This window comes from Acinonyx jubatus, chromosome D3 (assembly GCF_027475565.1).
Source record: "Acinonyx jubatus isolate Ajub_Pintada_27869175 chromosome D3, VMU_Ajub_asm_v1.0, whole genome shotgun sequence".
In the NCBI taxonomy this organism is placed as follows: domain Eukaryota; kingdom Metazoa; phylum Chordata; class Mammalia; order Carnivora; family Felidae; genus Acinonyx; species Acinonyx jubatus.
In genome coordinates this window covers 26,354,501-26,381,694 of record NC_069392.1, presented here as the reverse complement: position 1 = coordinate 26,381,694, position 27,194 = coordinate 26,354,501, and the positions used below count along the sequence as shown (strand labels likewise).

The 27,194-nt window shown below is 53.2% G+C and overlaps 1 protein-coding gene across 5 annotated transcripts in view; it reads left to right on the top strand.

The window, feature by feature from the left end:
- The window catches only part of KIAA1671 (KIAA1671 ortholog), a 202,077-nt gene that overhangs the window by 110,766 nt on the left and 64,117 nt on the right, over nt 1-27,194 (top strand). Inside the window, exon 1 of one of the 5 annotated variants that reach the window (XM_053206232.1) lies at nt 17,474-18,878. The exons of the other annotated variants lie outside the window; for them this stretch is intronic. Coding sequence (XP_053062207.1) covers nt 18,594-18,878 — 285 coding nt within the window. The 5' untranslated portion in view covers nt 17,474-18,593. Of the gene's footprint in view, nt 1-17,473; nt 18,879-27,194 lie in introns of those variants that run through there. 5 annotated transcript variants of the gene reach the window in all.

Here is a 27,194-nt window from a genome sequence, read left to right as displayed (position 1 = left end):
GGGAAAATCTCACACCTAGAGAACCTCTCCAAGGCCCCTGTGGGACAGACAGCCAGAGGCTGGCTCCCTCTTCCTCTATAAGGCAAAAGAGGTTACTAGTTACTGAGTGCTTGCTGTATCCAGGCAGCACACAAGGCCTTTCCTGTCGTCTCATTGGGTTCGCATAGCACTCCCAACCCAACAGTATTGTCACTGCCATTTTATCACAGGCTCAGAGAGGTGCCGTGACTTGCCCAGGGTCACCCAGCCATCGAATGAGGGATGTACATTGGTCCCACAGTTAGGTCCTTTCTCCTCTACCATGTTGCTCCCTGCTGTGTCTTGCTGGAAAATCCTTGCTGGGAATGCTCTTTCGCTGGATGTCTGTCCCATTGGGCCATAGGCCCCACCAGGGAAGGGGTCTTCATCTGCCTCATCCACCTGGCTGTGTCCCCAGAGTCCAGCTACAGGGCCTGGCACATGGTAGGCACTTAGTGAATATCTGTTGAATGACTAAGCGAACTCAGGAAGGTTAAGGCCTTGGTCTGTGTGCTGACAAACAAAACTTTCATCCACTTGTAGTAGTATTTATGGCTTGGTCCCTAAGTTCAGAGTGAGACTCGCATTTTTAAAAACGAAAGCCCTCCCTCTGCCTCTGCACACCAGTTTGCCTCGTAGGAAGCTGGCGTTTTGCAATTTGTCCTCTGGGAGCCAAGCGAGGATTGTCTCTTCTGTAGAATGTCACCAGAGAAAGGAATCTGAACATTTCCTTTAGAAATTTCTGCGTAAGACGTGAAAGCGCGCGGGAGACGCGTACTTGAAGGTTTCGGTTGCCATGGCTACCAGGCAATACAGCGGATTGCGTCCTCACTCACAGTCTCCGCCAGACCTTCAACCGCTGTGTCTCCGTTACAGGATTTTGGCTTTGAAGTGCGTTTTCTGCAGCGAGGGGCTTGGAGGGATTCCTGCTGCTAAGTCTCTGCCGGCTGACTTGCTTTCGCCAGCAAGTATCGGTGTCCTGTGCCCGTGTCCATCAGGCTCCATCTTCTGTGCACCAGACGCTGGTCTTGGCACTGAGCTTTAGTGTGGAATAAGAAAAGCACAGCCCCTGCGCCAGCAGAGTGCGTGTTCTAGTGGGAGAGACAGCTAGGGCATACGGACAGTTTATACCGATAAATGCATGGAGACAATACAACAGAATAGTGTGGCAGAGATTGGAAGGAGACGTGGCCGCAAAGGGCTCTAAGAGGGCGTGGCATTTGAGCAGAGATCTGAAAGAAGGAGGCGTCGTGTGGATATCTGGGGGAGGGGTGTTTCAGGCAGGGGAAACAGCACATGCAAAGGCCCTGAGGTGGCAGCCAGCTTGGAGGTGTTGAGGCCAACAGGAATGCCGACACGGCCAGCCTACTAACGAGCAAGTGGGGGGAACGGGTGGGGGTCTTGAGGGCCAGGGCAGAGCTTTGGAGTTTATTCTGGTCGTAGTGGGGAGCTGAGGGAGTGCTCTCAGTGGGGGTTAACATGATGGCCTGGAAAATTAGAAAACTCATCCAGGCTATGGTGTATAGGCAGGTGCCCTAGAGGGGCAGGAGGAAGAGTGGAGAGGCCAGAGGTGATGGGGGCTTGGCTCTGGTGCTGAGGCAGGATGGGGGAGTAGGGAAGAAGCGATCTAATTCAGGCTGTAGTTTTGAGGAGGGGTTAGTGAGGAGAGATGAGAAACTAAGGAAGGTTCCAGGCTTCTGGCTGGGACAGTGGGGTGGGTGGTGGCACTATTTGCTGTGACCAGAGAGAGGAGAGAGCTGATTTCAGTCTGGGCATCAATGATGCCATTAGATTTTGGAACAGAGAGGGGGTTGGGATTGAAGGAGGTTTCATCTGGCTTTTTAAAACGACGGGTGATGTTGAAGCTTTCCCGGAGGGGCTGGCCCGGCAGGAGGGGAAACATGGGGGCTGCAGGGAATGAGAGACAGTTGGATGCCGGGCTGATCTCCTGGAGTTGGTGGGAGGAGGTGCCTTAGGGCACAAGCTGGCCCGGGCTGCAAGGAGGCCCCTTCTTTCGTGGCAGTGGAAGGGGAGGTATGCTGGCCTCCTGGATGCAGGGGGCAAGAGAGGCTGGGGTCTTTCTCCTTCGACTGCTTGGATTTTTTTGCAGTGAAGGGAGAGGTGAGCTCACTGGCTGAGTGTGCAGGGGGAAAGGAAGGGAGACTTGGAGATGAGCAGAAGGAGTGAATTGACTAAGGTTGGAAGTGGGCAGGTGCCTGGGTTCAAATCCAGCCCTCCAACCACTGGCAAGTTACTAAGTGCCAGCATTCATGCAGTGCTCTCTACACGCTGAGCAATGCCCAGGCAGCCCTCCAAAGCGCTTACTAATACCATCCCCGTTTACAGACTAGGAGACTGAGACTCAGAGAGGTACAACTCCTTGCCCAGGGTCACACAGCTTATCGGTGGACAGGCCAGATTTTGAGCCCAGGCACTGTGGAATGTGCTTTCCAGGCTGGAAACCAAATCTGAGGTCCACATGTCTCCTCTTTCAAGAGGAGACGGGACCTCGGGGAGGTTTTGGTGGACACCGCGTGGCCCACGGTAGGCGCGTGAGTGATGGCCGCACCACCTCCGCTGACCTGTTTCTGTTCACTTGGTTTTCCACCAAGTGACCCTTGCTGCTGGCATCTCATCACTGCACACATTTTCAGTTGCTCAGAGAGGGCCTTCCTCTGAAGGATCTCATTCAGTCCGTTTTGAAATGAGAGACTTGGCAGGGGGGACGGAAGGTGGCTACGGTGGTTATCATCACAAGTTGAAAATAACTTGTTTGGGTAAGAACGGGGTGGCACGGGGATCTTCCCCGACACCCTGGCCCCCGCCCCCTCTCCCCATTCATTTCTGCTTCTGACAGAGACCTCGTCAGCCCCTGCCTCGCCCCTAGCAGGACCCCACTGGGGAGGCAAGGTGACAACTGCCTTGTGATACGCAAACCGTCAACTCAGACCCTCTTGACAAAGGACTGGATTCATCAGAACGAATAGGACTTTTCATGGTGGGATGAAGGATGGGGCTGGTTTAACTACCCTGTTTGATTGATTGATTGATTGACTTGCTTGCTTCAAGTTTTTATTTAAGTTCCGCTCAGTTAACATACAGTGTAATATTACTGTAAGTTTCAGTAGAACCGTCCTGTTTAAACAGAGGGTGGGGGCGATTCCGCCCACAGCTCTGAGCTTTCTGGAAGGGCCCAGCGCTGGCACATGTGGACCCTCAGGGTGGTTCTGTGGAGTAAATGAGTGGGTTGGACCAGAAGGGCTCTTACGGATTGTCAGTGGCAGCCCCAGAGATAGGAGAGCAGAGGACTCCCCGAGGCCACATGGCAGTCCCCGCCTCCCACCTTCAGCCCAGAGGCGGGGAGTGACGGGTGAGCACGAGCAGGACGCAGCTCAGCGGTGCACCAAGAAGGGGGGCCTGGGTCATCTCAGTGATGGCTGATGAATGCAGTCCCCTCCACCTTCCCCCAGTGGCCTCTCCAGGCATCCTTCCCTTACTGGAAGGACACAGGGGTTGGTTTAAAGCTCAGGGCGGCGTTGTTAGAAAATACGTCCTGTGGGGGCGCCTGGGTGGCTCAGTCGGTTGGGTGTCTGACTCTTGGTTTCTGCTCCGGTGTGGTCTCTTAGTTCATGGGTTCGAGCCCCCGTGTTGGGCTCTGTGCGGGCAGAGCAGAACCTGTTTGGGATGCTCTCTCTCTCCCTCTCTCTGCCCCTCCCCTGCTCTCTCTCTCTCTCTCTCTCTCTCTCTCTCTCTCTCAAAAAATAAATAAACATTGAGGCTCCTTGCTGGCTCTGTCGGTTAAGCGTCCCTCTTTGACTCAGGCTGTGATCTCGCAGTTTCTGGGTTCGAGCCCCGCATCGGGTTCTGTGCTGATTCTTTGTCTCCCTCTCTCTCTGCCCCGCTTGTGTTCTCTCTCTCTCTCTCTCTCTCTCAAAAAGAAATAAACATTAAAAAAAATTTTTTTAAACATAAAAAGACTTTAGAAAATAAGTCATGTGTTTTGAGACAGTTGTGAAAATGGACACTCTAAAAAGATGCCTTGATCAGGGGTGTGTCCTGCATTCGAAATACGACTTTGTGTTTCAGTGACCCCAGTCTTGTAGCCTGGGTGGGTCTGGGAACACTGGGCTTCCAGCCCTCCCTTCTTTCCCTTCCCACCTCCTTCACATCCTTGCTGAGCCCTGACCCTGTAACTGGCCCTTTGCTGGTTCCACTCATTCATTCCACAGCTACTTGTGGAGGGTCTTAGGGGCAGGGAATCCTGCGGTAAACGGGACAGCCGTGAGTGCGCCATATCTCGCGTGGGGTTGTTGAGACTTTGATGAAAGGCTCACTCCAGAACATGTATACGAAAGGACATCAGCCTGCAAACCAGACAGACCCAGTTTCCAGGCCCAACTTTGCCGCTTCCTAGCTAAATGACCATGGGTACCACACTGAACGCCTCTGAGCCTCAGTTTCCCCGTCTGTAACAGAGGCACTGCCAGCTCAGAGTGTGGTTTTGGAGATTCTGGGGAGAAACGGTACGTGTGGGTTTTACAAAAGATGGGGGCTCCATGTGGTCCAGTCTCTGCACTGAATCACATTCCAGCATCCAGGAGTAAAACATTAAGACTGAAATACTGTCATGTTTGTGTGTGTCTGTAAAAGAACATTAAAGCACATGTAAATAATAAGCCCCAGTAATGCTGATGAGTTGTGGATCTCCCCTGACCCATCCCTGCGCGTCCGGTCTATACATATGTGTTTCCTCTCCTTTTCGGGTCTGTCTCTTCCCTGACCCTTTATGGTTTAGCTTGACTACAGTCTGGTTAGCCTTTAGGTGTGCTTTCTCTGGCCGGGACAGAAATTTCCTCTGAAGGTGCTGTCCCTGGGGGAGGAAGGTCCAGTTTGCTGCCAGACCTGCTGGTGGCGATCCAGCTGTCCCCGGGATCAGAAGGGGAACTCAGAGAAGCACACCAGACTTGTTCCCTGCCTGCTGCAGATGGCATTCGGAGAACGAAAGCTGTCGTTCCCGTCGTTCTGTCTGTGCATAGTCTGATCAGACGGGAAGCGCCCTGGTGAGTGAGCCCAGCACCCGCACACCTGCTCCCTCACCTGAGAGTCCCAGGAAGAACTTGTGGGGTGCTTGGCACAGCCACATGGGTCCTTGAGGCCGGAGTGGTGGGTGAGGCAGCCTGTCCACAGGCCACCTCCAAGAGCTGCCTCTGGGGCCCTGGTGACCGAATTCAGAACGTGCAGCGGCTTCATTTCACTTGTCCTCAGCCACTTTATGGAGCTGGCACGGCTGGTCTTAGCTTTCACCCAAGACACACGAGGTCTCTTGGAGCCTCTGGCTTCCCAGGCTTCCCTCCCCACCTGCTTCTCTGCTGGTCCCACTTGGCCAAAACTTACCCACCCCCGCTCCCTCACCCTCAGAGTTGTGCTCATTCTAAGAGCCACCACCGTTATATTTTTTGAATAGCTTTATTGAGCGACAGTTGATACACAACACATATTTAAAGTGTGCAGTTCGATGAGTTTTGGCAGGTGTATTCCTGAGGAACCACCACCCCAATAATATCACAAACATATTCATCACGCCCAAGAGCTTCTTCCCGCCCCTCTCCTCCCCCTTCCCCCCTCCCTGCCCCCCAGCACCCACTGATCTGCCCTCTGTCATATAGATTAGTTTGCGTTTGCTAGGATATTATACCAATGGAGTCATATACTGGGTGCTCCCCTTCATCTGGGTTTCTTTCACTTCACATAATTATTTTGAGATTCATCCCTGTTGTGGATGTTAGTGGCTCATCCCTTCTCATTGCTGATGACTGTTCCGCTGCGTGGATGTCCCCATCTGGATATCCATTCACCTGTTGGTAGATGTTTGGGCGGATTCCAGTGTTCTTATGAACAGAGCTATTGTGAACCTGGAGCACCTGGGTGGCCCAGTAGGTTGAGCATCTGCTCTTGATTTCAGCTCAGGTCATGATCTCACAGTTCGTGAGGTCGAGCCCTGCATCGGGCTCTGGGCCGACAGTGCAGACCCTGCTTGAGATCCCTCTCCTTCTCTCTCTGATCCTCTGTAGCTTTTGTGTGCACGTGCTCTCTCTCAAAATAAATAAACTTAAAAAGAAAAGGTGTCTGGTTTAAAAAAAAAAAAAAGCTACTGTGAACCTTCGTGCTCAAATCTCTGTGTGGATGCACCTCATTTCTCTTGGGTAAATACCTAGGCCTGGAATGGCTGGGTCCCATGGCATGTGTATGTCACAATCTTTAAGAAACTGCCCACTGTTTCTGGCACAAAAACAGACACTCAGGTCAATGGAGCAGAATAGAGAACCCAGAAATGGACCCACAAACATACGGCCAACTAATCTTTGACAAAGCAGGAAAGAATATCCAATGGAATAAAGACAGTCTCTCCAGCAAGTGGTGCTGGGAAAACTGGACAGCGACATGCAGAAGAATGAACCTGGACCACTTTCTTATGCTATACACAGAAATAAACTCAAAATTGATGAAAGACTTCAATGTAAAACAAGAAGCCATCAAAGTCCTAGAGGAGAAAGCAGGCAAAAACCTCTTTGATCTTGGCTGCAGCAACTTCTTACTCAACACGTCTCCGGAGGCAAGGGAAACAAAAGCAAAAATGAACTACTTGGACCTCATCAAAATAAAAAGCTTCTGCACAGCGAAGGAAACAGCAAAATGAAAAGGCAACTGACGGAATGGGAGAAGATATTTGCAAATGACATATCAGATAAAGGGTTAGTATCCAAAATCTATAGAGAACTTACCAAACTCAACAGCCAAAAAACAAATAATCCAGTGAAGAAATGGGCAAAAGACATGAATAGACACTTTGCCAAAGAAGGCATCCAGATGGCCAACTGACACATGAAAAAATGCTCAACTTCACTCATCATCAGGGAAATACAAATTCAAAACCACAATGAGATACCACCTTACGCCTGTCAGAATGGCTAACGTTAACAACTCAGGCAACAACAGATGCGGAGAAAGAGGATCTCTTGTGCATTGTTGGTGGGAATGCAAGCTGGTGCAGCCACTCTGGAAAACGGTATGAAGGTTCCTCAAAAAAGTAAAAATAGAACTACCTTACTACCCCGCAATTTCACTACTAGGCATTTATCCAAAGGATACAGGTTATGCTGTTTCGAAGGGACACATGCACCCCCATGTTTATAGCGGCACTGTCAACAATAGCCCAAGTATGGGAAGAGCCCAAATGTCCACAATGGATGAATGGATAAAGAAGATGTGGTATATATATATATATATATATATACAACAGAGTATTACTCAGCAATGAAAAAGAATGAAATCTTGCCATTTGCAACTATGTGGATGGAACTGGAGGGTATTATGCTAAGTGAAATTAGTCAGAGAAAGACAAATATCATATGACTTCACACATATGTGGAATGTAAGGTACAAAACAGATGAACATAAGGGAAGGGAAGCAAAACTAATATAAAAACAGGGAGGGGGACAAAACATAAGAGACTCTTAAATATAGAGAACAAACAGAGGGTTGCTGGAGGGGTTGTGGGAGGGGGGGACGGGCTAAAGGAGGTAAGGGACATCGAGGAATCTACCCCTGAAATCACTGTTACACTATATGCTAACTAACTTGGATGTAAATTAAAAAAAAAAAAAAAAAAAAAAAGCACTTCTAGGGAAGAGAAAAAAAAAAAAAGAAAACTGTCCACTGTTTTCCAAAGTGGTCACACCATTTTGCTTCACACCCCCTGAGAGTTTCGGTCGCTCCCCATCCTCACCAACAGTTGGTACATCACCGTCATTTGATGGGCAAGGATGCTGAAAGTAACAAACAGCCCCATAAAGATGGGTCAAACAATGTGGACATGTATCACTTGACATAATTCACATAGTGGTTGGGGGGATGTAGTGCAAGGTTCAGCAAATTATAGCCTGTGAGCTAAGAATGACTTTTGCATTTTTAAAAGGTTGTAAAAAACAACTGTAAGAAACGTTTCCCCCCTGCCCCTGCCCCAGGCCTTTCATGGGAGGCCCAGGGTGGAGGACAGTGTGGCATCGTGGCCACACAGGGTCCTTGCTGTGTGATCGTGGCCAAGTAGCTTGGCTTCTCTGAGCCTTACTTTCCTTATCTATAAAATGTGTACAAGATGGTCCCCCCCCGACCCTCCTGCTTACAAGGCAATGCTGAGGAATCCATAAATTATCTGATTCAAAGGGCCCTGCCTGGGCTTGCTGTGTGGTTGGGGGTCTAGAAGTTTTAGCTGTAATGCTGAGCCGTTTACTCTGTGCCTGGCCTCAGGATGGGCCCTGGAGATAAAGAATGGAATCGACACAGCCATGACCTTCAAAGTGTTCACAGCTGGTGGAAATTGGCCCTATAGTATGGCATCTAGAGGACACAGTGATGGGGAAGCCTGGGGGTTGGGGAGCCCAGAGGAGGCACTGAACTGAGTAGAGAAGGTGGCAGGGAAGGCTTTCTGGAGGCAGGGACATCATCGTGAGGTCTTTAAAGATGAGTAGGAATTGGGGCACCTGGGTGGCTGAGTCAGTTAAACATCCGACTTCGGCTCAGGTTGAGATCTCATGGGTTCGTGGGTTTGAGCCCCGCGTTGGGCTCGGTGCTGACAGCTCAGAGCCCGGAGCCTGCTTTGGATTCCGTGTCTCCCTCTCTCTCTGCCCCTTACCCTCTTGTATTCTGTCTCTGTCTCTCTCAAAAATAAATAAACATTACAAAAATTTTTTTTAAAGATGGGTAGGAGTTGGCCAAGGAAGGAGGAGAAGAAGGGATGGGATTGCAGTAGAAATACAATAGTACTTCTTCGCTCCCCTCCCCTCCCCCCCTTCACTTCATTCATTTAGTCATTCATTCAGCAAACACTTACTGAGAGCCTCCAGTGTGCTAGGCACAGGGCAATAGCAGAGAGAATAAGACATCTGGGTTCTGCTCCCAAGAGCCTTCCTTAGAGAGATAGTAATAAATGGTCAGGAAAATGCCAGGGGATGGTAGGCGTTACCATGTAAAGGAAGGGTTACAGTGGTAGAGAGGGCCTGCTTTGGGCAGCTCCTTTGTGTTGGGAGGTCAAAGGGAGAGTCTACAAGGAGCGAAGACTCAGAAACTAGAAGCACCCCGGTAAGAGGGGCTGCGGTGAGGTAACCTTAGCAGCGGGAAACAGTGGGGAGGGGGGAGCTGGGGGTCTCCCCTTGATTGCCCCTGCAAGCGCGGGTGACGCGAGCCTTTGAGTCCAGCCTTTGAGTCCACCCCACAGGGGTGAACACACCCTCGTCGGAGGTGGACCAGCTGAGGCAGACCAGCTGCCCCTCTCCCTGCCCTCCCTGCCCTCCCTGCCCGGCACAGGGTGGCTCCAGAAACAGCATGGGCAGGACAGCGTGCACGTAGAGATGAGTGGCCCTGGAGAATGGACCTCCAGCTGGGTCGGGAGACGGCCGCTCCTCTGTGGAGGCAAGCAGGGATGTTACGGCAGCTTTGACAAGAGAAGAGGGCTGAGGGCTGGCAAGCTGGGTGACGAGAGTAATGGGGGCCGACATGGGAGGGCTCTCTCCGACTCGGTCTCCTCCTCTGTACAACGGGGGCATTTGTTGTGCTCTCATGAGATGGACAGACACACGTCATGTAACTTTCAGCACCACCTGGGAAACAGGGGACCATTTTCATCCTGTTTTAAAGACAAGGGAGGACAGGGCCAGAGAAGGCCAGCCACTTAGCCAGGGTCACACAGCGAGCAGCCCGTCTCGGGAGGCCTGCCCTTGACTGTGTCTGTGGGGATGACACGAGATGGCGTAGGGCCTGGCACACCGTCAGTGCTTAGGAAACACCAACCGTGTCCTTGCAGTGTTCGAGTAGATGTGGGCTTGCCCTTCAGAAAGGCCATTTCTCTTCGAAAGTTTATGTGAGCGGTCCAGCCATGGGCACGCCCCATTGGAATCTGACACCATCCCCCCCCCCCACCTTTGCTGGGGGCCTACTTTGCGCACACCACCGGCACTTTCCGTGCGAGGCAGATGTCAGGATCTCCATCCGTGAGATGAGGCGGCTCGGGCCAGAGAAGACCACGTGGTATTTGAACTCGGGTCTGCTGGGCTCTCAAGGCCAGGTCAGGTCGCCTTTGAGAGGGGATGACTGGGGTTTTGAGCCAGACTTCCCTGTAATCTTCTAGTACAGTCTCCTTGGGGGGTCAAGAGCCATAGGGGAGGGGGCACTGCCTGAGGACCCCGAGCAGCAGAGGGCAGAGCCTGGCAGGCCTCCATCCTGGGTCTGCCGGCCCCGGGTGTGCCCACTCCCCCTCCGTTCCACCAGAGCAGGTGGATGCACGGTGCCCTCTGAGGCTGCTGGGTAGATACAGCAGAGCCCTTGTTGGAAATGAGGGCAGGAAGGGGGGGTCTCTGAGGCCATCTTGGGGAACCACGTGCTCATCACGATCAGGCTTTCCTTGGGGTTCTGGCCGACCCAAGCCCGAGGAAGCGACGTGGAAAGCAGGAAGGAGGAACACAGAGTAAGGTGTTTGCCCCCGCGACCATGTCTTCAGCACCCCACATGCCTGCCTCAAGCTGGCATAACCAGAAGTGCTCACCAGGGCAGGGTTGCCTGGGTGGGGGAGGGTAGGAGCGCAGGCGGTGGGCTCAGCCAGACCTGGGTCCGAGTCATGGCTCCGCACGCAGCCTCCGTGTGACGAGGGCTAGGCACTTTGTCGTTTGGAGTCTCTGCCCCCTGGTCTGTCCAGTGGCCGTCACGACCTTCCTGGGCGACTTGGGTCACGGCAGTGACAGGGGGCACCGTAGGCCCTTGGCAAATGGCAACTCCCGTGATTTGTCATTACACTTGCTGTGGACTCCAAATCACACTGTTCCGGGAGCCCGGGGTCGTCTCCCCAGCCTGGCGTGCCGCAGGTGCTCAAGCAGATGCTTGCTGAAGTCACAAGGGAGGGAGGCAGACAGCAAGGAAAGAAAGGCCTTTTACCCATGCTCCTAACCTTTTATTAGCCTCGTGCCAGTGCCTAAATCTTGGGGTACTGCTGAGGGGCAAGTTCAGCCAAGGCTAGCAAGCTCCCTGCTCAGGGGTACATTTCTTAGGGGTCGTCACGTATCCCTCGTCCCCGTTCTGATTTGTCGCTCCCCAAGAACATCTTGGTTCTCTTTTGCTAACTGATCCCAAGATGGAGAAATTCAGCTGCTGTGCTGGAAAGAAACGTGCTGTCCAGCCCCAGGCAAGGCAGCCAGAAAGAGTACAGAGGGGAACCCCCTTCTTCCCAGGGAGCCCGAGGAGTGGAGGGTGGCTGTGTGACAGGGGCCTCGTGGGCAGCCCAGCCCGGTGACTCAGACCCTGGTTTACATTTTAGAGGAGGCCGGGGCCTGCAGCTTTATCAGATGCCCACTGTCTCGGAAGAGGGGCTCTAATTACAGACTGGCAGGCGGGGCCACACAGCCGGCCCTTTGCAGCGTGGAGAAGGCTGTTCTTCCCTTGAGCTCAGGGCAGGGCCTGATGAACGAGGGTCATGAGACCCTGGCTGTTTCTAGAAAGATTTCCTTTCCGGATGATTTTTTTTCCCCTCCCCTTCCAAGGTTAGTTAAGGGCATCTTAGGTCATTAAAACGGCTTTTTGAGTAAGAATGTGATGGATGGACACAAGGAAACAGTCTTGGGCTTGGTGTATAAATAACCTGGGGTTGACTTGTGAGATCAAGCCATTTCTGGGTTGGTTTTTTTTTTTTTTTTGTATCAGACTTTTCCCTGTTGCCTTGGAAACAAGCCTAGTGAGAGGGCTGTTGGGAGTTGTAGGACTCGGGTTCAAGCCACGGTGGTTCCTTCATTTCACACTAGGCATGTCTCCTGCCTGCTGAGTGCTGCAGGCTGTGAATCAGGGTGAATGGGACCCATCCCGTGGTGACATGATGTCGAGTAGAATAGAATAAGTACTTCCCCTGTGGCTGCCATTTACCGTCTTGTACGTACTGGGCAAGAACCATCTCAATTGGTTCTTTGCCACAACTTTTCGAATGGGCAGGTTGTCTGATCTTCAGTAGGGAAACCAGGGCTCTGAGCCGAAGGGCGTCAGCCCTGGAGGGAGACCCCGAGCCATCTGCTGACTTTCTGAAAGCATCGCTTATCTGAGGGGGAGAGAAAACAGGTTTAAACTGTGTCCACAAGCCACGTGGTCCCAGGAATTATTCTTCAAGCCTGGTGGGGAGAAAGGAAACCGGTTGATTTGCAAGCAGACCAGTCTTTCTGCGTGCGTTTCTTGCCCGTGCGATGCTTGACTGCAGGAGGTCTGGGGACAACCCAGAGAAGTGTGTAGAAAAGTCACCATCCTCATGCCACGGGGCTTGGGGCACAATTGACCACTTTCAAGGGTCTTAGAGGTATGGGTAGAGTCTGGCTTCTGCACTAGGGGGGGCTTTGGAATCAGACACCCGTGGGTTCAAGTCCCAGAGCCCCCCTTACCAGTTCAGTGACCTTGGACAAGTCCCTTTGGCTCTTTAAACCTCACAGTCTTCCTTTGCAAAATGGGGATAAGTGACATCAGAACTGACCCTACAGGGCTGTTGTGAAAGCTGAATGAGACGAGATGTGTGAGTAACTAGCTCCTGGCACATAGTAAATCCTCAGTTAATGGTTGTCGTGATTTTCACCGCCATCACCTTCCCCGGCAACGTGATGTTAGCGTACTTCTAGGCCCCGGATGCACAGTTTGGGTATGTGCAATGTTTGGGGAAGCAGGATGTGAAGAGGGTCACTTTCTGGGGCTGGTATGGAAAAGGCCGAAGCTGCTGAGGGTGGTCTTGGGGTGAGGGAAGGTTCAGTAGAGGCGGGAGACTAGGGGAAGGCAGCTTCAGACAGGGATGCAGCAAAGCACAAAAGCCCAGAGGCGAGACTGAATATGGTCACGCCGCTGGCCTTTGCATAGGGTTGGTCTTTATCTCTCCCTTCCTGGTGTACTCCTATTCATCCTTCAAAACCCCACGCAGGTACCCCTCCTCCAACTGCAGATCCTCAGTAAACGGTCATCTTCCCTTTGCTCTTGTTTTCTCAACCGCCCACTTTCTTGGGTTGGTTTGGGATCCCTCTTACGTTCCCACAGCGTATTACCCACTTGACACTCGTGTTACGATTGTTCTTTTTTTTTTTTTTTTTTTTTTCCTGGCTTTTTCTTCTACCTGAGGAACTCTCTACAGGGTGCCTTTGGGATCAGATTCTTGGGAGAAAATGTAGCTTCCCGTTTGAGGCGGTCCGCTGGAACACCCTCCCGCCCCCTTCATGACTGAGAATCAGAAAGCTACCCTGAGCTGTTCAGGGACCGTCGGTCCCCGTCCGGGCCCCCACACAGCTTGCGCACAAAGTAACTGCACGAGGAATGTTTGCTGAATGAATGAGTGACCGACATTCTCATTCCGGCGACCGCACATGCTTGTCTGGAAATGGTGATCTCTGGGTCCCACCTCACATCGTGGATAAGATTCCCATTCATTTCCTGGATGTCAGCAGTTTCTGCAGCATTTTGGGGATTAATTATGTAAGGGGATGGCTTCCTTTCCTTTTTCATGCCCAGCAATGTCCCAGGAGTTTCCTGGAGAGAATAGAAGAGTTTGCAGAAAGAGCCCTCTGGGGGGAAAGTGCTTGTGCTGTGTCCCAGTTTTCAGGGAGCGACGCTTTTTATAGTCCCACATTCAGACCACACTGTACCTAAAGGGAGCCAGGAGGGAGCAGGCAGGCAATCTGGCTTTTCAGCTCATTTCCATACCACTCTCCCCTTCTGGAAGGAGGTGGAGCTGTGTAGTCCTGCCTCCTCTGCTTGTCTGGATGCTTATCTCCTATCCAGACTGATTTGGTGGGGCCAGGAAGGACATCCTCTACCTTGTCCAAGGTGGGAGGTCAGGGTTAGCAAACGCCACCCCTTAATAGCCGTTTGCCCGTGGGCTGGTCGCTGAGCTTCCCCGCGCCTCGGTTTTTCCATCTGTACAAGGGGGCTAATAATCGTAGCAGAAACCTCATTTCGTTGCTGGAAGGAGCAGATGATATAACAATGATATAAGCAATGATGTAACACAATGCCTGGCACCCAGGAAGTGGTACCGACCGTGTCAATAGCGATGATGAGTTTGATGATTTCATCTCTGAAAATCAGAGAGGTCGAGCAGCTTCCTTGGCGTCACACAGCTAATAAAAGCTAGAGGCAGGTCTCCACATCCTTCACTGTGATACTGTATTGATTTAGCAAACCCAGGGCTGGACTAGGGCGAGGGGACCGAGGCACACACCTACGGTACAAAATTTAGGGAGGCACACAAAAACACCAGCGCTCAAGATAAATAATGTTTTGATGTGGTATTTTAAAATTTTTATTTATTTTAGAGAGAGCACTGTGTGAGTGGGGGGAGAGGGGCGGGGGGGGGCGGGGAGAGAAAGCGAGAGAGACAATATCTCAAGCATGTCAACGTGGGGCTTGATCCCATGACCCTGGGATCATGACCTGAGCCGAAATCAAGAGTCGGACGCTTAGCTGACTGATCGCCCAGGTGCCCCTCAATGTGGCACTTTTTTTTAAAATAAAAGTTAATGTAAAAAATCCATGAACAAACCATTAACCTCATAAATAAAGACAGGATCGGCATTACCGATTTTTTTCCCCTGACATCAGTATGGCTGAGCACAGCACTGAGCAAGTCCCTTTTTGTTGCACAGTTAGGCTCTTACTAATTTTTCACAAATATAAAACTCCTATCTGACCATAATAAACATCCTTGTAGCAAAAGGTTTGTGTGCCTTCTTTGGCAATGAGAAGGTTTCTCAGTGTGAAACTGGATCGTGAACCACAGGGTGAAAAGGCAGGCACATCCTCCTACTGCAGTCATAATTTTCAAACATACAGAAAAGTTATATTGGGGACAGGGGGACTCACACACACTCACCAGCTAGATAATATAACTGCTAACATTTTGCTAAATTTGTTTTGTAAAAATCTAGCCATCCATCCATTTCTTTTTTTGTTTTTCCCCTGCATATCAAAGTAAGTATAGACATCAGTATGCTTTTGCATGTAGGTCACTAGCTGGCAGCTATTGTTTTTTGGGTTTTTTATTTTTTAGTGTTTATTTATTTTTGAGAGAGAGGGAGAGAGAGAGAGAGAGAGGGAGACAGAGTGTGAGCGGGGGAGGGGCAGAGAGAAAGGGAGACGCCGAGTCCGAAACGGGCTCCAGGCTCTTAGCGGTCAGCACACAGCCTGACGTGGGGCTCGAACTCTTGAACCGTGAGATCCTGACCTGAGCCGAAGTCGGAGGCTCAGCCGACTGAGCCATGCAGGCGCCCCAGGCCATTGTTTTTAATACTTTTGATCTTGGATGTTAAATTCCCTTTGGAATTATATACTGATTTCCTTTTCTATCTGCTGTGGGTAAGAGTGTCTCTTTCCTCACAGCCTGGCCAACACTGGGTATTATCATTTTAAGGTGATTTATGTACTGCTTTGATTGAACTTTTTTCCCTCCCAAAGGTTCCCAGATTTCCCCGCTCTGTGTCCAGATGGTCTGTTAAAAAGCTGTGTCCTTTTTCAGCGCTTTAGGTATTTCTGGTGTCGCTTTGCAGGACCCAGGTGGGAAGGACTCAGCTGTTCCCTATGTCTGCCCCCTCCCTGGCAGTTCCTAGCTTGCTGAATGAGGGAGCAGGGCTGTGAAGTGGTCTGCCCGCTGCAGGAGGCTGACCATGGTCACTCCATGTGAGGAAACAGGCAAACTTTGAGACCAGAAGCCCTGGGACCCTGGAGGATGGAGGGGGTGGTGGGCAGGGCTTAGACACACGTATGGAGGTGGAATCGGTGCCCCATGCACGTTTCCTCATCTACCAGGATGGGGTAATGCTTCCTAACATACGGGACCCGCAAGCTGCTCCAAGAACCCCTCATCAGCCCTTCTTTTCCCCCCTCATTCTGCGTCAGCCCTTGGTTTCCCGATGAGCCAGATGCCGTCCTGCCTCTCGTGTGATTTCTGTGGGTCAGGAATGTGGGAGCAGTTGGGATGGGGGTCTCTGGCTCAGGGACTCTCATGAGGTTGAAGTCAAGGGCAGCGGTCATCTGAGGGTTTGACTGGGGATGTGGAATCTACTTCCGAAGTGGTTCTCTCGTGTGGCTGGCAAGTTGGTGCTGGCTGTAGACTGGGGGCCTCGGATTCCCTCCACAGGGGTCTCCCCGTCGGCCTGCTTGGGCAGCCTCACAGCATGGTAGCTGGCTTCCCCCAGCACCATCTAAGAGAGGAAACTGCTACTGTTTCTGCCTTGGCTTTGGAAGTCACGCCCTGTCATTCCTGCCTTATGTTCTTGGGCTCGGAGACCAACTCTGATTCGTTGTGGGAGGGGATCACGCCAGGGTGTGAATGACAGGGGCCAGGAGCATTGGGGGCCATCTTTGAGCTCCTACCACACTGAACAACCTTAGCAGATGAACTTTGCCTTTCTGGGCCTCAGTCTCCTCCTCTGTCAAATGGGTGCATGAGGTAATTCCTGTGAACACTTAGAATGGCATTGGGAGCTCGGTTTTGCTCTCGGTAAATATTAGCCACCGTCATCGTTGCCTGCTTAGTCCTCAGTGGCAGGGGCCATACTTAGTTTCTGTACCCAGTGCCTGGCCCTGAGCAAGTACTCTCTGAATGTTGGAGTGCATAAGCGACTGAATGAATGCACGAATGAATGAACAAATGAACAGCCATAAGGACTGGGAATCCAGGGTAGAAAGAGATGTGTGTCAGCTGTATCATCAGAAATGCTTTCATAAAAAAACCTTCTCAAGTGAGGCCCTTTCATCAGCATCTAGCAAATATTTATTCAAAACTGAGGTAACGTGGGTGGGGGAAGGCGTTTGGGAGGCAGTCAGACCTATCAAGGTATCAGTCTTGGACTCGGCGTTCGAACAATAAATATTTATTGAACTCCAACTCTGGGCTAGGTGCCCCGTCACACCCAGCAAAAACAGGGGGGTCGGAACAGCCTCCGTCCATGCCCTGGTGGTATCTTTGCTGTGTGACTTTGGGCAGGTGAATCTACGTCCCTGAGCCTGCATCTGCTCACCTGCAGAAGGGGGGCATGGGTCCCCTCCGGAGGGAGAAAGCTCCTTCAACAAGTGTGCCTCCCCTGTTCTCCATCCCAGCTGTAGCAGGTCCTTTCCTGACAAACACCCCCTCCAGTCTCCGTCTTGTCTGCATCCCCCACTGACTACTCCAGCTCCGCAAGGGTTAAAACCCAGGCACTCATGTGACCCAGTGTAAACCATGAATCATTCCCATTGCTCCCGGTGCAGAACCTCCCGCCCAGGATGGGGCAGATGCTGTACCCCGGGGTTGCCATGGCAACCCCGCCTGCACTGAAATACAGCCCAGCCCAGTTCCTTCCTTGGGGGACCTTGGGGCTGTTTCACCTGGCTGGGTGTTGCTTTCCAGGGAGGGAGGGAGGAAGCGAGAGAAGGCTGGAGAGGAGAGAGAGAGAGACAAACACAGAGCCGAGCTTGGGGACAAACAAGTGGAACTTGAGACGCGGGGAGGGAGCAGAAGAACCTGACTGAGAAACAGGCCACCAGAGGGAGACAGACCGACAGCCGAGAGCTGAGGAGGTCCCGAGATGCTGCCTGTCACCCCAGAGGCAGTTTCCCAACTGTCCCAACCTTCCCGGGGCTGCCAGATCTCCAACAGCCACGCGCCCGGACGCACACACGTGCAGCCTGCAGTGAGGGCACAGGGCGGGTAGGCTGTTGGCACGTGAAGTCACCGTCAGCCCCGAGGGACGGTGAGCGAGTTGGGACTTGGGGGAGAAAAAAAATGGGGGCGGACGTCAGCTCCCTGGGCGGCCGCCTCCCCGAGGCCCCTCCTGCATTCCTGGGCAGCGAAGCCCCTCGCTAAGACGGGGACTGATGTCATCCTGGGCTGCCGAGCCAGGAGAGAGCCAGGGGACCCGGGGGCCCTGGAGGCTGGCTCCGGAAGTGAGCTAGCTGCCTGCCGGCCGCAGGTTTGGAGTCAGTCTCTGGCCAGAGGACGAGAAAACCTGAATGGTATGGGTCAGGTGAGCAGGGTCCGGCTGGGGGCAGTGGCAGTGGCAGGTGGCCTGCCCACCTGGTCCTTCCAGTGTGCGCTCGGGAGGGGCCGCCTCCCCGAGGGACAGTGAGCACTGGGGTGCCCAGGGCCACCGCCTCTTCCTCCCCCACCTCGCGGGGACCGTCACACCCTGGAGTGAGTGCTGCTAGATTTCCCCAAGCTCCCGGTCACAGCCGATGCAGTCCGTGAGTGCCGCCGGGGCTGAAGCTGGGACCGCCCAGCGTGTTGACTTTACAACTGGGGTGGGTAGACTCCCAGCCTGACCCTGACCTGCCTCCGAATTCTCAGCGAGACCCGCAGGTGCCGCCGGCTGCTGGCTCAGCGATGGTTATTTACTCCTGGTTTGGCTGAGGAGAGCTGCCAGCTTTTCTGTCCAAGCGAGCCCAGAACTTGCAGGAGCAGAAAGTAGAAAGAGGGAGAGGACACTGGCATTGCAAATCGCTTTCTCCCTCACTCACCTCCTTCCTCCCCTCCTCCGGCCCCATGGATTACCTGGGAGACAAACTTACGGTGGCCCAAACCCACATGACCCAGTGGATGGGCACTGTGAGGAGGTCCTTCCAGGAAGCCCTCAACTTAGTGACCACCACGGTGGGCCACGAGCGGGCGAGTGGAGAGCCCGCCAGCCGGACCCCCTTCAAGCGCACCTCCTCCTTCCGACACCTGGCCTCCCGGAGTCGGGAATCTTTCCGGCGTCTCTCCGCCCGCAGCCAACAGAGATTTTCTTCCCTGAGGAAAAGGCAGACGGACTCCGAGCCACCAGACCTTGTAAGCTTATTACGTTGTGGTTTTTTTTTTTTTTTTTTTTTTTGTAAAATATTAAAGCAACAGTAAAAACTCCTCCCCTCCCGTGCTCCCCCGTAGTAGGGGAGGGGGGGGTCCCCCTAGATCCAACCAGGGAAGTTGCCTCTTCCAGAATCATTGTCAATCAAGCCCGGCCGCTTCCTGTACCCCGTGCCTGGGAGAGAGACATCGGTGGTGCTGATTCCCCTGACGGTGGAGTCACTCTGTCTCCCGAAGCGGTCAGGAAATGTGTCCCCAACCGGGGAAAAATGAGGACGGGGCCGGCACGTGAGTCGGACCTGCTGTGCCAGTTGATTTATCTGTAAGTGCCGACACTCTGGTCCCAGACACGAATGCTGGAGCCCCCCTACTTTTAGGGGGGATTAGTTAGCACCTGCTTCAACTCCTCTGGGCCTCCCAGCATGGCCGAGTGTCCGTGTCACGTGCAGGTTGGGTTTGTGGCTTCGGTTATGTTGCCATCCAAGCAGAATCGTGAAGTCGTCTCTGACTGTCCAGGGAGACCCGAGGTGGTGGGCAAGTGCACCTGCTGGCCCGTGAGCCTGGGGCGCACTGTGGGTCCTGGGGCTCTGTCGTCTCTCACTCAGGCAAGCTCGGTGGGATTTAGGAGACCAGGGTGGAATGACTTCCAATGATTACATTAGAGGTAATGCTAGAGGATGGTGCCGAATCGATCTCAGGGAACTCAGTGATGACCGAGAGAGGCGGGACCGGGGCCCAGAGAGGGAAAGGCACTCTCCCGGGGTAGCACAGTGAGTGAGCGGCGAAGCCAGGGCCAGGATGTCGGGCTCCGAAGCCACCCCCTCCACTCCAGGCTCTCTCTAGCTAAGCCCCTCCTTTTTTTCCTCCGGGCCTTCCTGATCACTTCAGGGACGCCCACCTGACTGACTGAACTCAAAGAGAGGGCTTTGTGTTTTCACGAGGGAGCCTTCTGCCACCTGACCGTGTCCGCTCAGCTCAGAGGGGCCTGAGGGCGGGTGAAGGGCTGGGCCGGCTGCTTCTCTGGGCTTGGCATGGTACATGCAGATGGCACGTTGCCCCAGCATTGGGGGATGGTGCCACGGGGGGCACACCAGGCTCTGGGCTGGCCCTCTGCACACTCGAGGTCACTGGAAGCTCACAGCTGTCCTGACAGGTGCAGGGACTCAGCATCCCCCAGAGAGGTGTGGTGACTCTCCCAGGGTCACACAGCTACCGGAGCAGTCAGATGGAAACACACGGGTCCCGTTAATATGACATGTTCTCTTGTGGGTCTGTGCTGCTTTGTAGCTCTGGGATCAGTGGGGCCTGAATTTGGGACATTTCCTCCCAGCCACCCACTGGAAGGGGTTCCTTGGGCCAGGGGGGAAAGGCCTCTTATTCATTCTTTCTGTCTCTCTGTCTCTGTCTGTATGTGCATATCTCTGGCCTCTCTCCGTCTCTCTCTGCCTGTCTCTGCCTCTCTCTTGTTCCCCTCTGTGGCAATGCAGTTAAGGGCACGGGGTTTGGTCATACATTCAGCTCTCCCGCCCTAGGAGTCGTATGACCCTGGGGGTTGAATCCCCCAGGCCTGGGTAACGAACGTGTCAGCACCACTCTGTGGCCTCCCCACCCCCCAGCCTGCTGAAGGAATGAATGAAGTCAGGCTCTGCCTCCTCTGCTCACTGTTGCGTCACGGTGCCTGCAAGCGGTGTAAATGCGTGCTAAATAACTCCGGGCTCTGGGTTCCTGCCCATTTAGCATCTGGCATCTATCGAGTGGTGAGCACCAGCCGCACCGGGGTTGAGAGCTTGAATCAGACTCGGCCACGTCCTGGTTGATCCTTTACCAGGCCTCAGTTTCCTCCCCTGTCAAATGGGGTGAACCACGGCATTGTGTGGAGGTTCAGACGAGTGCCCGGCACCGTGCTGGGAGCAGAGGGTGTCCACGCGCTTGTAAATTGCCTTCTCCCTGTCGGACGCAGTGATCTCAGGGTGTTCTGACTCGGCAGGGTGAGGGCAGAGCTGAGATGGGGGCTCAGGCGGTCACAGAGGGCGGGATTTGAATCCCGGCTCTGCCACTTCCCAGCTGGACTCTTCCCTTCTCTGTGCCTTAGCTTTCTCGTCTGTGAAATGGGGATTATCATCACTTCATGTTTCCATTCCCCATTATTACCGTTTGCGGGCGTGGACGTGCCTATAAATGTGGGACGCGTGCGGCCATGCCTGGCGTGTGGCGTGTGTGCCTTCAGATTCCGCTGTTGCCATTGCGACAACCAGACCTTTTCTCTCCGGCCATCCCTTCAAAGATTCCCGGTGAACTGGAAAATCCACACACGCCCCTTTTACTCCGGGACCTCACTTAAATATTTGTTTTATAGGAGGAAACGTTTTAAAGCCACACAGACGATGACTTAAGAGTTTAGGGACAAGGGCCGTATCCGTGCTGGGGTGGGGAGGGGAGCGGGATTTTGGTCTTCGCCACTTGAACTTGTACGTGACTTATCTAAAAAGTCTGTTCAGTTCCAAGTCCTGCCTCGGGCTCGAATTTACTCAGAGCACTCTGGAAGAATCTATCACAGGCCTAAAGTAACCCTCAAAGGCGTGCCCCGAAATGTTTTCTAAAGCCAGCCTTGAAATAATTTGCTAATGGCTTGCCTCTGTGTCCAAGGAATAAAAGGGGGAAAGAGGGAAAAACAAACGCATTGTCTCCGAGCGACAAAGGCAGGAAGAGGCACGTTTGTGCTGCAGCCCAGTGTGAGCCTGAGAACGAAGCCCAGCAGACGAGATGGACTCCAAGTAGAGGCCAGACAGAAAGTTCCAGAACCCAGGAACAATGGCAGTGCCACAGAGGCTGAAGCTGAAAGAAAAGCGGGAAGCAGGGGGTCTCCAAGGTCATAGGCTACTACACAGAGGGCTTTGGAACGGGACAGACTTGAGATCGAGTCTCAGGTCTTGCACGAGCTGGCCCAGTGATCTTGGGCAAGTTAAATCACCTCCTTTAGCCTCAGCATCCTCATCTGTAAAATGGGGATTCGCCTGGGACTCATCTGGTAGGTGGTCCAGCAGGAGACAGTTAAGTAAGAACCAGCACAACCCTGGCGTCTGTTAAGCGCCTGGGATATGGGAAGTGCCTAACAAGTGTGCATCTCGTGTCACTCTGGGGGCTCAGGGGTGGTGTTTGGACTCTGTGGGGTAAGTCCCACCCGCCCAGATGGCCAGACTGGTTGCTTTAGGAAAGAATAAGAATCTGGCTGGCGTTCCACGGGCATTTGCCGTGTGCCAGGCTCTGCACTCAGCATGAGGTATATATCATGTGTGTATCTTCATTCATTCACTCACGTGTTCAGTCCACCTGTGGTTTACTGGGCACACCCCAGGGTGCGGGCACCGGGGAGGTGGCTGAGAACAGACACACACAACTGCTGCCTCCCTAAAGGTGCTTTCCAAGGGGGCACATGACTGTATGATAGATGTGCTGGAAAAGAGGGAACTATCTTGGGATATCAAAGACCTGTGTCTAACATCAAACTGCTGCCGTGTATCAGAGCTTCTCCATCTCACCACCATTGATGTCTTGGGCCAGGTAATTCCTTCGCTTGTGGGGAGGGAGCTGTCCCGTGAATTGTAGGATCATCCCTGGCCTCCCCGCCATGAGATGTCACTAGCACCCTCTCAGTCACGACAACCAAAAATGTCTCCAGACATTGCCAAGTGTCCCCTGTGGGCAAAATGGCATTCCCTTCCCTGGTTGAGAACCTGGCTGTATATAATTTGGTTTGGGGGGACTGTCAGTGCAGCCTGAGTGTATCCCCAGTCACCAGAGTCGGGGAGGGGAAAAGGACAGGGATCTGACATCCATCGAGCACCTGCTACTTGCCAGAAACGGGGGGTCGTTGAATCTGCACAACCACCCCCAGGGAAACTGGGGGAGGAGGGAATAGTCCCATATTTCATGGATGGGAAATCTGAAGCACAGAGAGGTCAGGTCACAGGCCTGGGGTCACACAGCTGGAATGGGTGGGTGAGGCTGGGACTCCAGCACTCCCGGCATGGGTCTGCCTCACGGGGCCCACGGCCCTGCCCTGGGGATCCACTGTTTGAGCACTGGTGCTGTGTGTTGAGCCCTCCAGCCGGAGGCTGAGTGGGAGTATTTAGTTCTGCATCAATTATGGAGTGAAATGGATGCTTAAAATATTCAGCAGAGCCCAGCGTCTCCCCACTCCACACACGCACACACGCACACACGCACACACACACACACACTTTTTTAGCAAGTGGCAGGGATTTTGAAAGGAAAGAGCTGTTGGTGGCTGTCATCTTCAGAAGCCCCAATTTCATACATGCCTCGTTCGTATTAGTTTCTTAAGGCTGTTGTAATAAATGGCCACACACCTGGTGGCTGAAAACAAGGGAGATTTTCTCTTGAAGTCCCAGAGGCCAGAAGTCCCCAGTCCAGCGGTGGGCAGGCCACACCTCCCGCCTAGCCTCAGAGGAGCCACACCTCCCGCCTAGCCTCAGAGGAGGACCCCTCCCCTCTCTTGCAGCTTCTCCAGGTCTTCCTTGGCCTCTGAGGCTGCCTCTGTCTTCATGTGGCCTTGTCCTTTGTCTCTTATAAGGACACTTATCATTGGATTTAGGACCCACCAGATAATCTAGCGTGATCTCGAGATCCTTAATTACACCTTCAAGGACCGTTTTTCCAAGTAAAGTCACATTCACAGGTGCCAGGGTTGGGATGTGGACGTATCCTTTTGGGGGCCATTATTCAACCTACTACCCCCTCCACATTCCGGCCCTTTCCCCTCCAGTCCATTTTCCATCCAGCAACCCAAGTGGTCAGATCATCCCCCTGCCTTGCCCTGGACTTAGAAAGCCCCAGCTTCTTACCGTGGCCTTCAGGGCCCTGTGGGATCTGGGATCTGCTGATGCCACTTGTGCTTCTTTTCCTCTTACTCGCTTGTTCTGTGTCCTCCACTAGAAGGTAAAGTCTGTGAGGGGCGCCTGGGCGGGGGGAGGGGCGTCTCAGCCCGTGAAGCGTCCGACTCTTGATTTCGGTTCCGATCATGATCTCGTGGTTGTGAGATTGAGCCCTGCATCTGGCTCTGCACTGACAGCACAGAGCCTGCCTGGGATTCTCTCTCTTTCTCCCTCTCTACCCCACCCCCACTCAGGCTATCTCTCTGTCTCGAAATAAGTAAACATAAAAAAAAAAAAAGAAGGTAAAGCCTGGGAGGCCCGGGGTCTTCAGCTGGTCCGGTTCACCTTGGTGTAGGAGCTTATGCTGAGTCTGCCTTCCCGAAATCCCCTCTCCTTCATTTTTGTGTTCCCTTGGTGGCACCGTCTCCCTTTGTGTGATCTCCGTATCACATATGGCTAAACTGAGGCCTGCTACACACCTTCTAGAAGTGGACACCAGGAGTCCAGCCCAGGGAGGTCTGGGGTTCTTCCCAGGACCCAGGGCATGTGCCCTCATGGCTCCCCCTGCCTGGAGTACTCTTCCGCTCTCTTCACCTCTAGCCACCATTTATTGAGCACCTACTGTGTGCCAGGTACAGGTTTTTGGGGGGTTTTGTTGGTTTGTTTTTGTTTTTTATTTAAGAGAGAGAGTGCAAGCGGGGGAGGGACAGAGAGAGAGGCGGGGGGACAGAACATGATCCAAAGCCGGCTCTGTGCTGACCGCAGCAAGCCCAACGCCGGGCTCAAACCCACCAACGGCGAGATCGTGGCCTGAGCCGAAGTCGGGCACTCAACCGACTGAGCCACCCAGGCGCCCCAGGCTTCTGGGGTTTTATGCTTCTCCTGAGACTGGCATGTAGGGGAGTAGGGTCCAGCTGCCATGACCCCTTGGTCCATCTCATGAGGCCAGTGCCAGTGCTGCCTGCCAGGGCACGTCCAGTGCCCCATCAGGTGCCCTGCTCTCAGGCTGCCCCTTAGGGCGTGGGGCTGGTGTGTTAGACTTAACTGCAGCCCCAGAAGCCAGCGTGAAGTGGCTGGCCGCACCCTCTCAGGGCTCCTTTTCACCCTCCAGGCAACGGAATGATGTCACCCTGAGAACAATGGCCCCTTCATGGATCCAGCGGGGCCAAAGGCTGGGGCCAAAACCGGGGCCTCTGGGAGAGACCTGGAGAGACACGCAGGGCAGGATAAAGGGCTTGGCGGCTCCACAGGGCTCTGCTTGTGTGAAATAATGTTGATCCCTGCTCCCCTCCCCCCAACTAAGAAAGTGAGGTGTGCTGGTCTCATATTTGGAAAGTCTAGAAAAACTGAACAGAAACAAAATCAACCCATGATTCTAACATCAACAAGAACCGCTCTTGGCATTCAGATGCCTTTCCTTCCTGTCTTTTTTCTTCCCTCTCTCAAACCAAACTGCCAATCCTCTGTGTCTTTCTAACCTTTCAAGAATGCAGCAGGGTTTGTTTGTTTTTTTTAATGTTTATTTATATATTTTGAGAGACAGAGAGAGAGCACGTGCATGCGTGAGAGGGGGAGGGGCAGAGAGAGGGAGAGAGAGAATCCCAAGCAGGCTCCGCACCGTCACCGCAGAGCCTGATGCAGGGCTCGATCCCACGAACTGGGAGATCATGATCTGAGCCGAAATCAAGAGTTGGACGCTCAGCCATCTGAACCACTCAGGTGCTCTAAAGATGTAGCAGTTGTATGTATCTTTAGGGAAGAAAAAAAAAAAAAACGTGTCCATGGCCATGCAGCATGCTGTATGATTTATTAAGTGCCCTGGCTGGACATGTGGGTCATTTCCCATTCTTGGCTATCAGGAGTGACTGCAGATGTGGATCGGTTTTGCCCTCTGTTGTCGTGACTTCAAGCCATCCCTGAGGTTTAAACACACCCACCCACTCCCTTTCTATCTCTGTGACCCGAGGGCCCCTCTGTTACTCTTACTTTTTCTGTCTTAGCGTTTTTGAATCTCACATGTTTTGTTCAGACAAGTGCCTCTAGCTTCCTCATCAGGAAGTCAAACATTTCAGGAAGGAACTCTGGATTGATACGTGTCACAGGGAGTGTTATATTTGGGGGTTTCATGAAGAATGGGGTCTTCAGCAAGGAGTCATCAAGATAGTTCCCTATGAGAGGAAATGACGTACTGAGTGAGTTACAGTGGTTTACTGGTAGATGCCTTACAACTGGGTCTTTGGGGGGTGAGGGGGGGAAGCCTGGATTTGTAGCATCTGCCTATTCCCGTGGTGGAAATACTCCCACCAGGGCCAAGCGCAAGCTACGGGCTCTCCGTCCCTGCACACGGAACTGGGAAAAGAAACTCGGTGCATCATCGTTACGTACGACTTACACCGTGAAGAGTCAGTATGCGGCAGTGACCCCAGGACCGTGCTTAATACTAAAAGGTGGGAAGTAGTGAGGGCCATTGATAAGATCTGACCGTTTGTTACCCGTGCTTTTGACGCGGTTGGTTTCATGGCATGTTCCTTCAGCTTAGTGGCCGTGTTGAACCAGTGGCTCGCAACTGACTCCTGACAATTTCGCAGTTGTCTCTGGGCAGCAGGGCAGGCCAGCTCCAGCACACCGCTGTCGGTGATGAGAGCGAGCTGTGGGGCCCAGGGCTGTGGGGTGGAGTCCCGGTTCTGCCTGTCCGTCGCGACATGACTTTGGGGAGGCTACTTAGCCTCTTTATGCCTCCTCTTCTGTAAAATGGGACGATGGTACTACCTCACCCCATGGCTGTGGTGGAGATCGTATGGAGGTAACACACACAGATCGCCGCACAGCGCCCGCCGGGCACACGGGGGGAACTCGGGAGATGGCTGCTGTGAACGTCACCGTTGTAATTTGATTAGTGCTAGTCACTTGCCTTGCAGGCAGGGCACAAACACACACGGGCGGCCCTCTGACGTTCACCATTGTGAGGCCGCCTCCCCCGCAGAACCAGGGCGGTGCGCGTGACCGGTAGAATACCACCAAAGTGACAGCGTCACTAAGTTACAAAGACGCTGCAGCTCCCCTCCTGGTCACTCTTTCCCTTTTTGGAACATTCGCTCTGGGGGAAGCCAGCTGCCAAGCCTGGAGGATGCTGGGGCAGCCCCGCGGAGAGGCCCGCGTGGCCAAGGACAGAAGCCTCCAGTCAGCTGCCAGCGAGGAGGTGAAACGTGCCATCAGCCACGTGGGCGAGCTTGGAAGTGGATCCTTCAGCCTGCGGGTGAGGCTGTGCCTCTGGTCAGCAGCTCACAAGACACCCTGAACCGGAACTATTCAGCTAAGCCCCTCCTAGATCCCTGATGTGCAGAAACCGTAAGAGATACCACGTGTTGGTTGACCCGGGCCAGTACGTCTTGGGGCTGTTTGTTAC